Consider the following 15,046-nt stretch of genomic DNA (forward strand, 5'->3'; position numbering starts at 1 on the left):
TTCGGCGATCGTCTATTTCGGGGCCGTGTTGACGCGTGGCTGACGGCGCCGTTATGTAAGTCAGCGGTGAGGGGGACAGAAGCACAGGTGATCAGGTGAGGGCACAGGTGGGGATACAGGTAAACGTGCGAGGTACAGTGACGGTAACAAAACTCGCGTGATGAATGGCGGGAGGAGGAGGAGGAGGAGGAGGAGGAGGAGAGTAGGGTATGTAATAGTGTCGCCGACCACCACTAGAGGCGTGTCTCCCACCCTGGCTGCCTCCTCGCGTTCCCACTTCCCTCCCACGACCCACGTCCCGCCAGCACCACCACCACCAGTCGCACGCCCGTCAGTCTGCTCTCGACACGCGTGGAGGAAGGGTGCAGCCGCTCATCCGCTCTCTCCTCCGCCTCTCCCTCGCTTCAGAGCACCCAGTTGACACTTTCTTTGACGCGTGATTGACACCCTTCACCCGGCGTCACCCGAGAGAACTTCCGGGTGTTTGGCTCGCGCTGCTGCCCTGATAGTGAGCCTGATAACACCTCGCTCACTTTGACGATAAGCGCTGAGGGCCGGCGCTATCTCCCGCCCGCGTGTCGTCTCTGCCAGCTTAATAAGGATGTGACGCTCTCTTGTCTGCGGTGACCTCGATAACTTGGGGTGGTGTGGCGTGGTGTGGCGCTGCCCTGCCTGCGACGAGCGATAGGGCGCGGCGCTGGGCTCAAGATAAGTGCTGTGGTGTGGACGTGTGTGTATGTGTGTGTGTGTGTGCGCGCCCGTGTGTCCAGCGCTCGAGATTGCTTGCGTGTGTGTGTGTTTCCTGTGACGGGCGGAACAGCACGTGCGAGCGACACAGCACATGACTCGCACCCCCGCAGCGACACGTGAACTCACACAGCAACAGAGAACAGGAACAGCAGCAACAAAAGACACTCGCAAAGACAGGCTTGAGAGTGGCTGTTCGGGCCGTTGAGACTTAGAAAGAAGGGAGAGAAACAAGACACAAGTAAAACCACCATCATCACCATCACCACATCCCGGAAGACGAGAAGATAGCAAAAAAATAATCAGATTGAAGCGATAAACAAGAAATCGAAAAGAACGAAACCACACACATTCCCCTCTCTCTCTCTCTCTCTCTCTCTCTCTCTCTGAACGTGGTGGTAATAGTGGTGGTGCAAGACAAACCGAAAACCTGACGCACCACAACCACAATCATCAACACCACCACAAACACCAACACCACCACCGCCGCCGCTAAAATGGACCTCGCCGCCGCCCTCAGCTCCTTGCCGTGGCGGACAGGCGCCGTCTCCGCCACCTTTCAGCAGCAAATCATGATGCAGAAGTTGATTGCTCGCCTTAGACATGCAACAGGTAAGATTTAGGTGACTGGTGCTGCTGTGCCTGTCCCTGCTCCTCCTCCTCCTGCTCCTGTTATATATATACTGTTTGTGGGTGTTGCTGCTGCTGCTGTTGTTGTTCCTTCTGCGATAGTGATAATTGTAGTGGTGGTAGTGGTATGGGGGGGTGAGGGAGTGCAGGGAGGGATGGTGTGAGGGAGGAAGGAGGGGAAGGATAATGAGGGAAGAGGAGGAGTAAGAGGGGAGGTTAGGTTAGGTTAGGTTAGTAAGGAGGTTGTGTGTGTGTGTGTGTGTGTTTCTCTCTCTCTCTCTCTCTCTCTCTAAACACTTTCTCTCTCTCTCTCTCTCTCTCTCTCTTCCTCTTCCTCGCTTATCTCCTTCTCATCTCCCGCCGCCTTATCGCTCGGTCTTAATGTGAATCTTATCTCTTCATTTGTCGTTAGTTTATCAAGTTTCCAATCTTATATATTATGCCTCTCTCTCTCTCTCTCTCTCTCTCTCTCTCTCTCTCTCTCTCTCAGTGGCGGCCTATCAGTATTCATCTGTCCTTCATTTTCTCTTCTGCCTATTCCTCTTTATCTCTTTTGTGTATCTATCTCCATGTCAGCCGGCCTCTCTCTCTCGCTCGCTCTCTCTCTGTCTCTCTCTCTCTCTCTCTCTGTCCCAACATAACGCAACACAAGAACACAATCTTTTAAATATATATTCATCCCTAACAAACTCCACCACCACCTCCCCTTATCTCTCCTTCCCTTCCCTTCCCTTAACCCACCACCACCACCTCCCCTAGACCCTCCCCCCTCCTTCCCCTTCCCTTTATTCTTTGTCTCCCTTTATCGCCGTCTTCCATCCGCCGGCGTTATCTCCCTCCCTCATCTGCCTCCCTTATCGCCTCCTCCATCTCCATCCCCGCTGGAAGGATTACGCTAAAAGGCAGGGAACTCCGGTTGTGTTGCACGTGATGGTGAGGCGAGTGACGGATGGTGACGGGAAGGGCGCCGATGGGGGGAGAGGAAGGAAAGGAAGGGGAAGAAGTGATGGTGATGGTGATGGTAGTGGTGGTGGTGGTCGTGGTTATGTATGGGAAAGGGAAAGGAGGGAAGATGAGGAGGAAGGGGAAGAGTATAGGGAGATTGATGAGAGGAAGGAGTGAAGAGGAGGAAGAGAAGAAGAAGGAATGGTTGGGTAAAGGAAGGTTGCAGAGAAGGATGGTGTGTGTGTGTGTGTGTGTGTGTGTGTGTGTGTCTGTGTGTGTGTGTGTGTGTGTGTGTATGTGTGTGTGTGTGTGTGTGTTGAGATTCGTACTGCTGAAAAAAAACGCCATTACTACTATTACTACTACTACTACCACTACTACTACTATTACTACTACTACTACTACTACTACTACTACTACTACTGCCGCCACTACGTCGGGAGAAGATAACTTTGCCGTTCTTCAGATAACAGTGACAGGCAGACTCAGGAAGTAGAGAGAGAGAGAGAGAGAGAGAGAGAGAGAGAGAGAGAGAGGAATATAAGACGAAAGGAAGACAGGAAATGAGAAAGGAGGAGAGAGAGAGATACGTAGATAGGAGGAGAAAATAAATACGAAAGAAAGGAGATAAAATAGGAAGAATGATAAGCAAGAGCAGTAGTATCAGTAGTAGTAGTAGTAGTAGTAGTAGTAGTAGTAGTAGTAGTAGTAGTAGTGCTATCAACATGACTTTAGGTTTGCGGGGCCGGGTGATAGTGAAGGCAATGAATGTGTGGTGAGTGGCGTGTGGTGAGCGTGCCGGTGATGGTGACTGATGGTGACGGGGCTCGGACGAAGATAGGATGGTGATAGAGAGAGGGGAGGACGGGGCGGGGACGGGATGGGGAAGGGTAGTGGGTGGGTATAGGGCGATAATAGTGGTGATGGTGACTCTCTCTCTCTCTGGCACGCTATCTATTCATCTATTCTCTCTCTCTTGCGCACTATCTATTTATCTATCCGTCTCTCTCTCTCTCTCTCTCTCACCCAATTATCCATTCTCTTCGTCTATCGCTTTACATGTCTATTTATATTGCTCTCTTCAAACTCTCTCTCTCTCTCTCTCTCTCCCCCAGGCCGTGATTAATGGGGTTCGATTAGAGATAAGAGATGAGGCAGATGGTGCGTGAAGATAGCGCTGTTCACCGGAAGATAGCAACTTTTAATAATGAACCGTTCTCTCTTTCACGTCTCTTTATTATTATTACTAGAACGCTCTCTCACCCGTATGTCCGTGTCTCTCCCTCTCTCTCTCTCTCTCTATTTGTCTATCAGTCTATCTACTCCCTCTCGCTCGCTCGCTGTCTCTATCTATATAATCTTCTCTCTCGCTCGCTCTGTCTGTGTCTGTCTCTCTATCTATCTATCTATTCTCTCTCTCTCTCTCTCTCTTGCACGCCCGCGCCGAGTGCCTGTCACTTGAGATTATTAAGAATTTAAGAGATAAGAAGATAAGGAATTGATACACAAAGGAAATAATTGCGTTCAGAATTCCTTCACTTATCTTTCGCTGAATCACGCGAGAAAAATAATAATAATAATAATAATAATAATAATAATAATAATAATAATAATAAGAGGAGACGAACGAAATCACCAACAAAACAAAAACAACGAAAATAATACCAAACCTGTAATGTAAGGAAGTTATCATAAAAACGTAAAAATAATTATAAAAAAAGAAAATATATGTAAAATCGCAGTCAACGTAAAAATAATTAAAAAAAGAAAATATATGTAAAATCGCAGTCAACGTAAAAATAATAAAAAAAGAAAATATATGTAAAATCGCAGTCAACGTAAAAATAATTAAAAAAAGAAAATATATGTAAAATCGCAGTCAGACGCCGGAAAGAATAAACAAAAGCAGCATTGCCAGATAACATACAAAGAAGAAGGAGGAGGAGGCGGCGTGTAAGGAGGAGGAGGAGGAAAGAGAGAAGCGGCAACGGTGTCTGGTGGTTGTGGAGGTGGGGAGTTCGGCGTCAGAGACAGACTTCGGCGCCGGTGGAGGTGGTGGTGGTGGTGGTGGTGGCCGTGTTAGATTAGCGCCGAAAAGGGGGTCGTTAGATTAGTGTAGGAGTTGTGTGATAAGAGCAGAGGGAACATTAGTTAAAGGTTAAAGCAGAGAGAGAGAGAGAGAGAGAGAGAGAGAGAGAGAGAGAGAGAGAGAGAGAGACTAAAAGAGACATATAAATAGACAGACAAACAGAAAGGAAACAAGACAGACATACAGAGAGAGAGAGAGAGAGAGAGAGAGAGAGAGAGCGAGGCGGTGGATTATTCATGGGTTCACAAGGTTTCGAAACAGTGGATTCAGGGTTCACGGGTGTCAAGGTTTCGTAAGGCAGTCGATCTATCAGAAGCTTTGCATTTAAGTGTCAGAGGTCCGATAACGGCGTGTGTGTGTGTGTGTGTGTGTGTGTGTCGGGGAATTCCATTTATGCGAACGTCACTTGAGTTTCAGGATTTCCTACAATAGATTCATATATATAGTAATGCATGATCCGTTTTAGTGGTGGTAGTAGTAGTAGTAGTAGTAGTAGTAGTAGTCGTTGTGGTGGTAGTAGTAGTAGTCGTTGTGGTGGTAGTAGTAGTAGTAGTAGTAGTAGTAGAAGTAGTAGTACCACGTTCACCATCATCATTCACGCTAACAACACAAAAAAAAACGCAAAAAACACAAAAGCTATACAAACACGCAAGCCCCCACAAAAAATAACACACACACACACACACACACACACACACACACACACACACACACACGGAAATAGGTAGGTAGGCGAACGAGGGATAGAAAAAAAAACGACCTAGAGAGAGAGAGAGAGAGAGAGAGAGAGAGAGAGAGAGAGAGAGAGAGAGAGAGAGAGAGAGAGACTAAAAGGGGACGAAAGGAAGTAAAATGAGCATGAAACAAGAGGAATAAAGAGAGAGAGTGAGTGAAAGAGAGCGAGAAGGAAGAAAGGGGGGAGAAATTAACCGCACCCCACCACCACCACAACCACCACCACCGCCACGTCGCCGCCCCGCCCGCCAGCGACCAGCCAGCGCGCGCCCAAGTCACGGCCAGCGCCAGGGATCGGGACACGCTTATCGCCGTGATCGGAGCCGTGGTATCGCCTCATCGGAACGTGGAGCTTATCACCTCACATGGCCGCCGCGGAAGAAGAAAAAAAAGGGGGCCGGAGATAACGCCAGAGAGAGAGAGAGAGAGAGAGAGAGAGAGAGAGAGAGAGAGAGAGAGAGTGGGTTGGGGGTGTCAGGAGAGAGAAATAGTGAGCGAGACGGATGGATAGAAGTATGAATAGACACACACACACACACACACACACACACACACACACACACACACACACAGAAGAGAGAGATTGTAGGGAGGCGGGATGAATATTGAGAAAGATGGATAGATGGAGAGAGAGAGAGAGAGAGAGAGAGAGAGAGAGAATATGATTAGATTTCATTCCTTACAAGGATCGCAAAACTTATCATAAAAAAGTTTAGTGTACATTTATTCTTATCTTAAACAAACACAATCAGCAAGCGCACACACACACAATCCATGGCTGGCAGTGTACCCCAAACATATATAGAAGACAAACACACACAAACGCACGCACAAACACGAGCGCAAACAAACACAGTAAAAAAAAAAAACGTAATTGCTTGAACCGTAACAGAAAAAAAAGTGACCATAAACGGGAGGTCCGTCTAATGAGGTGGAGGTGAACTCAGGTACAATTAAGGTGTTTAAGGCGGGTTAGTTATGAAGGGTTATTTTAGGCAATTATCAACGTCCAGGTGACCATTAGAGCAGGTGTCGATACCCTTGTGTGTGTGTGTGTGTGTGTGTGTGTGTGTGTGTGTGTGTGTGGATGTGTGTGTGTCCCGCAGGTGGATCTTGATTTGAATGAGTCTCTGTGAACCAAAGTAAATTCTCTCTCTCTCTCTCTCTCTCTCTCTCTCTCTCTCTCTCTCTCTCTCTCTCTCTCTCTCTCTCTCTCTCTCTCTCTCTCTCTCTCTCTCTCTCTTTCTCTCTCTCTCTCTTAATAAACATAAATTCTGAATGGCAAGGCAGATATGCGATATGAAAATGAACATTACTTAATTTCTTCGTCCTCTTCTTTCTTCATTATCTTGTTGTTCTTCTTGCTCTTGTTCTTTCTTCTTTTCTTCTTGTTCTTCTTCGTCTTCTTCTCTCTTCGATTTCTTCTTTCTTTTCTACAAATGAAAAGGAGCATAACTATTTTTCAGCGTCTTTTTACTTCTTTCTTATCTTCCTCTTTTTCTTCTACATCTACATTCTTATTCTTGTTTTTGTTATTGTTGTTGTTCTACTTCTTTCTTCATCTTTCTCACTTTTCTTCTTCATCTTCCTCACTATCCTTCTTCTTCTTCTTCTTCTTCTTCTTCTTCTCTTCTCATTCTCTTTCTTCTTCATCTCCTGTACAAACGAATATGAGTGACCGTGAACACGATCATGAATCTTCCTCAGGCTTACAGAGAACGAAAGAGGAGGAGGAGGAGGAGGAGGAGGAGGAGGAGGAGGAGGAGGCGCTTCGAGAGATACACAAACCTCCCAATGCAATCTCTTATTTCCATCTCCCGGGCCCGGAGCTAGAGCCACCGCCTGGGAGATAAGAGATTAGAGATAGCTTTCTCTTTATTCCTTTCTCGCTCCATTTTCTCTTTTCTAGCGTGTATGTGTGTGTGTGTGTGAGTGTGTGTTTTTACCATCTATCTCGCCTGTGTGTGTGTGTGTGTGTGTGTGTGTGTGTGTGTGTGTGTGTGTTTTATAATAAATTCTCTTTCACCAACTTCTATGTGTCCTTCGGTTTTCTTTGTTGTTGCTGTTGTTGTTGCTCTCTCTCTCTCTCTCTCTTCCATCTATATATTTTGTTAATGACTCATCCAGTATATACCTCTCTCTCTCTCTCTCTCTCTCTCTCTCTCTCTCTCTCTCTCTCGGGCCGGCCATCAGAGTTATCCCCCCTCCCCATCTCTCTTTCTATCTCCACGTCCATCTCTCTCCCGGACTATGGAAATTATCGCTGTCTCCATCTGCTGAAGCGAGCGGGCGAGTCCAGAGAGAGAGAGAGAGAGAGAGAGAGAGAGAGAGAGAGAGAGAGAGAGAGAGAGAGAGAGATGCCCCAGGTTAATTAATTAATATCTACAGCATCCAAGCGCCTCACCTTTCTCACCTGCCCTTAATTAATGCCCTGACACCTTTTTCTCACATCACCTGTCGTTGTCACACCTCCCCCCCATCCCCCACCTTTTTCTCCGCCTCCCCTTCTTCCCTCTCTCTCTCCTCCCGACCCTTCCCTTCCTGTCTTCATCTTTTTTTGTTCTCCTCCTTTTCCCATCCCTTCTGTTATATCTTCTTCCTTCCCTTTTCCTTCCTTTCTCCTCATTTCCTCTCTTTTCTTTCTTTTCCCATCCTTAATTTTACCATTCATTCCTTACCCTTCTCCCCGTCTCTTTTCTCTTTTCTTCTCTGTTATCTTTATTTTTCCATCCCTCCTGTTCCATTTTCTTCTCTTCCATTTTCTTCTTCTGTAGCTTCTCCCTTATTTCACTTCCTGTATCTATCTATCCTCCCATTCTTATCTCTTTCATTCCCTTCCTTTCTCCCTCCCTTCTGTTTACCTTTCCGTCCTCTTTCCCACATTTCCTTTCGTCTCATCCCTTCCCTTTCCCTTCCCTTCTTCTTCCCTTCTCTCAATCTACTTCCCATTCTTCTCTCGTCTCATCCCTTCCCTTTCCCTTCCCTTCTTCTTCCCTTCTCTTAGTCTACTTCCCATCTTCTCTCGTCTCATCCCTTCCCTTTCCCTTCCCTTCTTCTTTCCTTCTCTTAGTCTATTTCCCGTCTTCTCACGTCTCATCCCTTCCCTTTCCCTTCCCTTCTTCTTTCCTTCTCTCTCTCTACTTCCCATTCTTCTCTCTCGTCTCATCCCTTCCCTTTCCCTTCCCTTCTTCTTCCCTTCTCTCAATCTACTTCCCATTCTTCTCTCTCGTCTCATATCTTCCCTTTCCCTTCCCTTCTTCTTTCCTTCTCTTAGTCTACTTCCCATCTTCTCACGTCTCATCCCTTCCCTTTCCTTCTCTTCCTCCTCATCCTTACTTTACCCTACATTTTTTTTTATCTTCCTATCCACTTATCAACAGTAATAATAAAAACATTAAGAGCTAAACGAACCACTTAACGATCCACTTCCACACACACACACTTTCGAATCTACACGAAAAAAAAAATAGAAGTGATTAATGGGTGGATAAACTAACAACAACAACAACAACAACAACAGCAACAACAACAACAACAACAACAACACAGTCCACCATTCATCATTGACCCAGAGGCAGATTAATACAAACAATAAATCAAGACACCTGAGAATAGAACAACCTCTCTCTCTCTCTCTCTCTCTCTCTCTCTCTCTCTCTCTCTCTCTCTCTCTCTCTCTCTCTCTCTCTCTCTCTCTCTCTCACACACACACACACACACACACACACACACATGTCCGAAAAGGTGTGTTTGTGTCTGTCAGTCGGTGGGAAGATTCATTAAGGGGAGGGAGGAAGACCAAAAAAAAAGAAGGAAGAAAAAAAGAAAGGGAAAAAAAGAGAAAACATCATCTGTGGAGTGAGAGAGAGAGCGAGAGAGGGAGAGAGAGAGAGAGAGAGAGAGAGAGAGAGAGAGAGAGAGAGAGAGAGAGAGAGATAAGAACAATAACACACACATATATGATAGTGATTTTTTTAGTAGTAGTAGTAGTAGTTGTAGTAGTAGTAGTAGTAGTAGAAGTAATGATAATAATAGGCCTAGCAATGCAAATAGATGTAAAAATAATGAATAAGCAAAAATAAACAGAATAATACGCAAAAAAATAAGCAAGTAATAAAAGAAAGACAAGAGGAGAGATGGTGATGATAATGAAGAAGAGAATGAGGTTGCTGGTGGTGGTGGTGGTGGTGGTGGTGGTTGTGGTGGTGGTGGTGGTGGCGGTGGTGGTGGGTTGGATGACTGATTGATGGGCGTTAGTCGAAGTAGCTACACAAGGAGGGGGGGAGGGGATGGGAAGGGGGAAGGGAGACACTTGTAAAAGGAGAAGGAAGGGGGGGAGGGGGGGTGAAGGGAGGAAGGTGATCGGGCTTGTAAGAGGGGGGGGGAGGGGAAGGGAGGGGGGGTCAGTATGTTAATTTTCAGTCTCTCGTTTGACTAATGGAGGGGCGAAGGGGGGGAGGGGTGGTGGGAAGGGGTGAGGAGGGGTGACACTTTGCAATCAGCTGCTTATGATAGCTCCTCTTCCTCCCTCCTCCTCTTCTTTCTCATCTTCCTCCCTCCTCCTTTCTCATCTTACGCTTGTCTCCATATCCTGTAACTTCTTCTCTTCAGTCTTTTCTTCCTCCTTTACTCCATTTTTCTAATATCGCCTCACTCCTTTTTATTCCTCCTCCTCATCCTTTTTCCTCCATATCTTGTAAACTTTCCTACTCCTCCTCCTTCTTCTCTTCCTCCTTTACTTCTTTTTTTTCTTGTTTTGTCTTACTCCTTCATTTTCGTCCATATCCTTCCTCCTTCTCCTCCTCCCCCTTCTTCTTCTCTTCCTCCTTTACTTCTTTTTTTTTCTTATATTGTCTTACTCCTTCCTTTTCGTCCATATCTTGTAATCTGGTCCACTCCTTCCTCCTCCTTCTCCTCCTCTTCCTCCTCCTCCATCTTCCTCGCCTAACCTAACCTCGCAGCCTGCACCTTTTCCATCACCGTCATGTTTCTGCCACAATTCCGGGCCTTTTGGGGGGCGGGGACATTATTTTGAGTGATGGATCCGCCAATCAGCCGCCGCGGGACAGGTGACGTCACGCTCGGGGCCGCCGCTGATTGGCTGCCGCGTACGGGTGTCGTCCAATTAGTCAGCTGTCAGATGGGAAGGTGAGGCTCATCTGTTTATCGGCGGCCAGTTCGAGCCCCGGACCTGAACGCCGTACGGTTTTGTGTGTGTGTAGGGAGGGGAAGGGAGTGGGGAGGATGGGGATGAGAGGGGTGAGGGGGGGGTGTTCTCTCTCTCCCTCTCTCTCGATCTCGTTCTCTCCCTCTCTCTCGATCTCGTTCTCTCCCTCTCTCTCTCCCTCACTTGATCTCGTTCTCGCTCGCTCGCTCTCTTGTTTTATCCTTCGCTTCGCTTCCCTTTTTTATTTTTTTGTGTGTGTAAGAGAACGTCACTATCTCTCTGATTAATTACCTGTGAGATAAAGTGGGTATAGGTATTCTCTCTCTCTCTCTCTCTCTCTCTCTCTCTCTCTCTCTCTCTCTCTCTCTCTCTCTCTCTCTCTCTCTCTCTCTCTCTCTCTCTCTCTCTCTCTCGAGAGAGAGAGAGAGAGAGAGAGAGAGAGAGAGAGAGAGAGAGAGAGAGAGAGAGAGAGAGAGAGAGAGAGAGGAGAAAAAATATGAGGTCACAGTAGTAGGAGAGGAAATGCAGCCCCTTTATCTACCTCCTTCTCCTCCTCCTCCTCCTCCTCCTGCGGCCGTCAGCTGGAGGAGGTGGAGGGATGGGAAGGGGGGGGGGGGGCAGGGGGGGCGTCCGTCATGGGCCGGTAGCCACGATAATGTTACCTGTGTTTATACGTTTACCTGTCTGGCTACCACTCTCTCTCTCTCTCTCTCTCTCTCTCTCTCTCTCTCTCTCTCTCTCTCTCTCTCTCTCTCTCTCTCGGTCGGTCTTTTATCTCTTTCTTTATCTCTTCCGTACACCTTTTGTTCGACTTATTACGAATTTGTTTCTTTTGTTTTCGTTTTGTTCTTGTATTGTTTTTGTTTGTTTTTCTAAGGACGGACAGTGTTGCCAGGGAAAGGAGGGAGGGGAGGGACGCGTCATTGGCACCACTGCTCGAAGTTGCCGCGGTGTAAGGGAAGGCGGCGGGAGATTAAAAAAAAAAAAAAAAAAAAAAAAAAAGTATTATTAGTCTGGCTAGGTATTGATTTTCTCCTCATTTTCTTGTTTTCTGGTTAAGGTAAATTTGGCATTGCAGTAGGTAGTGTGTTTACATGTATCAATTTTCGTGCTGTTATGTTTGTTTTTGTTTAGGATGAGGATGAAGAAGGACTTGACTTAAATGAAGGGTAGGGAAGGGTGAGAATGAGATAATTGAGAAAGTGTGAGGGGAAGAAAAAGATAATGGGGGTTGAAGACAGAAGAGCAAGAAAGGTAAGAGGAGAAGTGGGAGAGAGGAAGAAGGAGGGAAAAAAGGAAGAAGGGGAAGACAGATAACAAGAGTAAGCGAAAGAAGAACAAGAAGAACAACGAGAGAAGATGGTAAGAAGGAGGCAGAAGGGAGAGAAGAGGATACGGAGAAGGGGAGAAAGGAGAGGAGGAGGAGGAGGAGGAAAGAGAGAGATAATGGGAGCAGATGAGAGAAGAACAAGGAGGGGAACGGGAGGAGAGGGGGAGAGAAGTAGACGGAGGAGTAGGGATGAAGGGAGAGAGGGAGGAGGAAGGAAGGGGAGAGGGAGGGAGAGAGAGATAATGGGAGTAAGCGAGAGAAGAACAAGGAGGGCAACGGGTGGAAGGGAGGCGGAGGAGGTGGGTGGGAGAGAGAGAGAAAGGGAGGGAGAGAGAGAGAGAGAGAGAGGGAGAGGGAGGCGCGGGAGCTAGATCTGGGCACTGATTGTTTTGTTGGAAATTGAATTGATGAAGCGATAACACCGTCGTATGGAAACACCTTTTTTTGTGGTGATGATGGCGGTGGTGGTGGTGGTGGTGGTGATGCAGCACTTGGTTATCTCCACACCACCACCAATATATACTACCACTGCCCCCCCCCCTTCCCCCTTCTTCCCCTTTTTCATCACCATCATCATCACCAGCCTTGCCCATACCTACAATCACCATCACCACCATCACTAGTCTGAACCATACCTAAAATCACCTTCACCACCACCACCACCACCACCACCATCATCACCAGCCTTGCCCATACATACAAACACCTTCACCACCACCACCATCATCACCATCATCACTACCAGTCTGAACCACACCTACAATCACCTTCACCACAACCACCACCACCACCATCCACCTATCCACCATCCACCTCATTTTACAACCTTTTCCTTTTTTTCTTTTTTTGTATTCCACTTCATTTCCTTTCCACTTTTTCTCACCCTCCTACCTTTCCTGTCTCCTTCTTCCTTCCTTTGCTATGTTGCTTCTTCTGGTCCTCTTCTTTCTCCTCCTCTTCCTCTTACTTTTAACCTTCGCTATTGTTAAACTCTTCTCCCCTCCTGTCCTCTATTCTCATTTCTCTACTCTTCTGTTTCCTCCTGCTTCTCCTCCCCCACACTCTCTCCTTATGTATACAAGAACTCCCATGACCAGAAAACAAAGGAATATATGGAAAGAATGAATAAATAAATAAACGAAAAATGTGTATCCAGTTTTATATTTTTCGATGTCTAGTTACTGTGTGTCATTCATTCTGTTTTTATTTGTATTGCAGCGTATTGAATGTGTATGTTGCGATGGCTTTACAGAGAGAGAGAGAGAGAGAGAGAGAGAGAGAGAGAGAGAGAGAGAAATTTACGCCCGTGATTTAAAGCCTACGGAAACATGCAGCCTATTTTCACAAACCTCCCATGAGTACAAGTAGCGAGAGAGAGAGAGAGAGAGAGAGAGAGAGAGAGAGAGAGAGAGAGAGAGAGAAAGTGTTATAAAATGCCGTATAGAAAAATGAAATAAAAATCAATAGCAGAAGTAATAGTAATAATGACTAAAAATAATAACTAGAACAGGTGCATAAGTATATCGACTTTAGGCTTATTTAACGTTATATATAGTGTACTAAAACTAATAATAATAATAATAATAATAATAATAATAATAATAATAATAATAAAAATAATAATAAATACCTAATGATAAACGAACTCAATAAATTAATAGAACACGTTACCAGACACGAAGATAAAGCAAACGAGAAACCACACACACACACACACACACACACACACACACACACACACACACACACACACACACACACACACACACACACGGGAGGGCTGTCATTTGTATACATCAGGCGCCCGACTTGTCTGACTTAACTTACCCCAAGAAGTAAAAAAATTAATCATGTATTCTCGAAGCGTTTTGTCTCGCTGATAACAAAAACAACAACGACAGCAACAACGAGAGTCTGGCAGTGCATCTCCCCTCGTCTCAAACTCGTTCTCGTCTCGTCCTCAACTCGTCTCGTTTTGCTGAGGTGATTGTTTGTTTTTTTCTTTCAAGTTAAAGTGTGTTTTTTTTTTCAAGCTTGTAATGTGATTTTTTTGTTTGTTTGTTTGTTTCTTGTTACTCTGTTTTGGCTCCTGTTCCTTTATCGTTTTTTTTTCTTTTGCAACATTTTTTTTTCTTTTACCACTTTTTTTTTCAATGTTTCTAATGTTTGTGTTTTTTTTATTTGTCTTCTTTGTTTCGTTTCCTTCTATCTTTCTGTTTCTCCAATTTTCCTGATCTGCATTGTCTGTCTTTTTCTGTCTGTCATCTATTTATTTCAATTCGACAGTAACTTCATTTTCTTATCTATATATTCCCCAAGATGGTAATGTTTTTTGTTGTTTTATACTTTTCCTACAGTATCTTCATCCTATTTAAATTTTTCCTTCCATCTCCCACGATTTTCCTTATTTTTATCTGTTTTTCCTGTGTGTGTGTGTGTGTGTGTGTGTGTGTGTGTGTGTGTGTGTGCTTCTTTACACTTCGTTCTTCCTTTTTTTTTCACTGCTTAAGACTTGTTGGTTTATGCATTTCTTCTTTTTTCTTTTTTCTTTTTTCTTTTCTTTTTTCTTTTTTCTTTTCTTTTTTTCTTATCTCGCCCCTTGCATCGTGTTACCTCTCGTCCGCCGCCGCTCTCGCTTCCTTCTTACGCGTCCTTACACTCAGGTTCAAGGTTCTGAGGCTCATCTTCTTCCCTGTTTGCGTGAAAAGCGGATTTAAAACCTTTCTTCCTGCCTTTTTTTGTGTGTTGTTGTTGTTTGAGCGTCTCGTGTGTGTAAGTACGAAAGGAGGAGGAGGAGGAGGAGGAGGAAGCGGAGTGGGAGAAGAAGAAGGAGAAGGAGCAAGAAAAGTAAACAAAAACAAGGAGGAGAAGGAGGAGAAATAGGAGAAGAAGGAACAGCAGAACAAGAAAGAAAAATAAACAAGAAAATAGAGAAGTTAGAGAAGAAAACAGGAAGAAAATGTGAAGAAAAAGTAGAAAGAAAACTTAGAGGAAAAAAATAAAGAAGTTTGAGAAAAAGAAAACGAGAAATAGGAGGAGGAGGAGAAGAAGAAGGAAATGGGAGAGAAGTAGTAAGAGGCAGAAGAGAGGAAGAGGAGAGATAAGGGCAGTGGAAGGGGAGACGAGAGGGGGAAGAGGAGGGGAAAAGGGCAGAGTAGGAAAAGGATGACTAAGAGGAATAGAAGGAAGGGATGGTGGAGAAGGGGGTGAGAAAAAGTGGAGGAAAGAAAAGATAAGAACAGGGGAAAAAGAGGGAGAGAAGAGGAAGTGGTGGTGTTGGATAAGAGAAGAGAAAAAAGAGGAGGAGGAGGAGGAGAAAAAAAAAAGCAGCTGGAGACGAAGAAGAGAAGGAGAGAAGGAGTAAGAAATAGGAGAGAAAAAAAACACGATAAGGTAGTTGGAT

At 45.4% G+C, this 15,046-nt stretch overlaps 1 protein-coding gene across 3 annotated transcripts in view; it reads left to right on the top strand.

Annotated features, from left to right (window-relative positions):
• The first annotated feature begins 248 nt into the window (after window positions 1-248).
• Window positions 249-15,046, top strand: part of LOC127007371 (zinc finger protein ush-like) — a 44,706-nt gene continuing 29,908 nt past the window's right edge. Inside the window, exon 1 of one of the 3 annotated variants that reach the window (XM_050878266.1) lies at window positions 249-1,359. In XM_050878266.1, the coding sequence (XP_050734223.1) occupies window positions 1,245-1,359 (115 nt within the window). In that variant the 5' untranslated portion in view covers window positions 249-1,244. The remainder of the gene's footprint in view (window positions 1,360-15,046) is intronic. The other 2 variants (XM_050878265.1, XM_050878267.1) reach the window with 2 other exon arrangements.

Source organism: Eriocheir sinensis, chromosome 35 (assembly GCF_024679095.1).
Source record: "Eriocheir sinensis breed Jianghai 21 chromosome 35, ASM2467909v1, whole genome shotgun sequence".
Classification (NCBI taxonomy): domain Eukaryota; kingdom Metazoa; phylum Arthropoda; class Malacostraca; order Decapoda; family Varunidae; genus Eriocheir; species Eriocheir sinensis.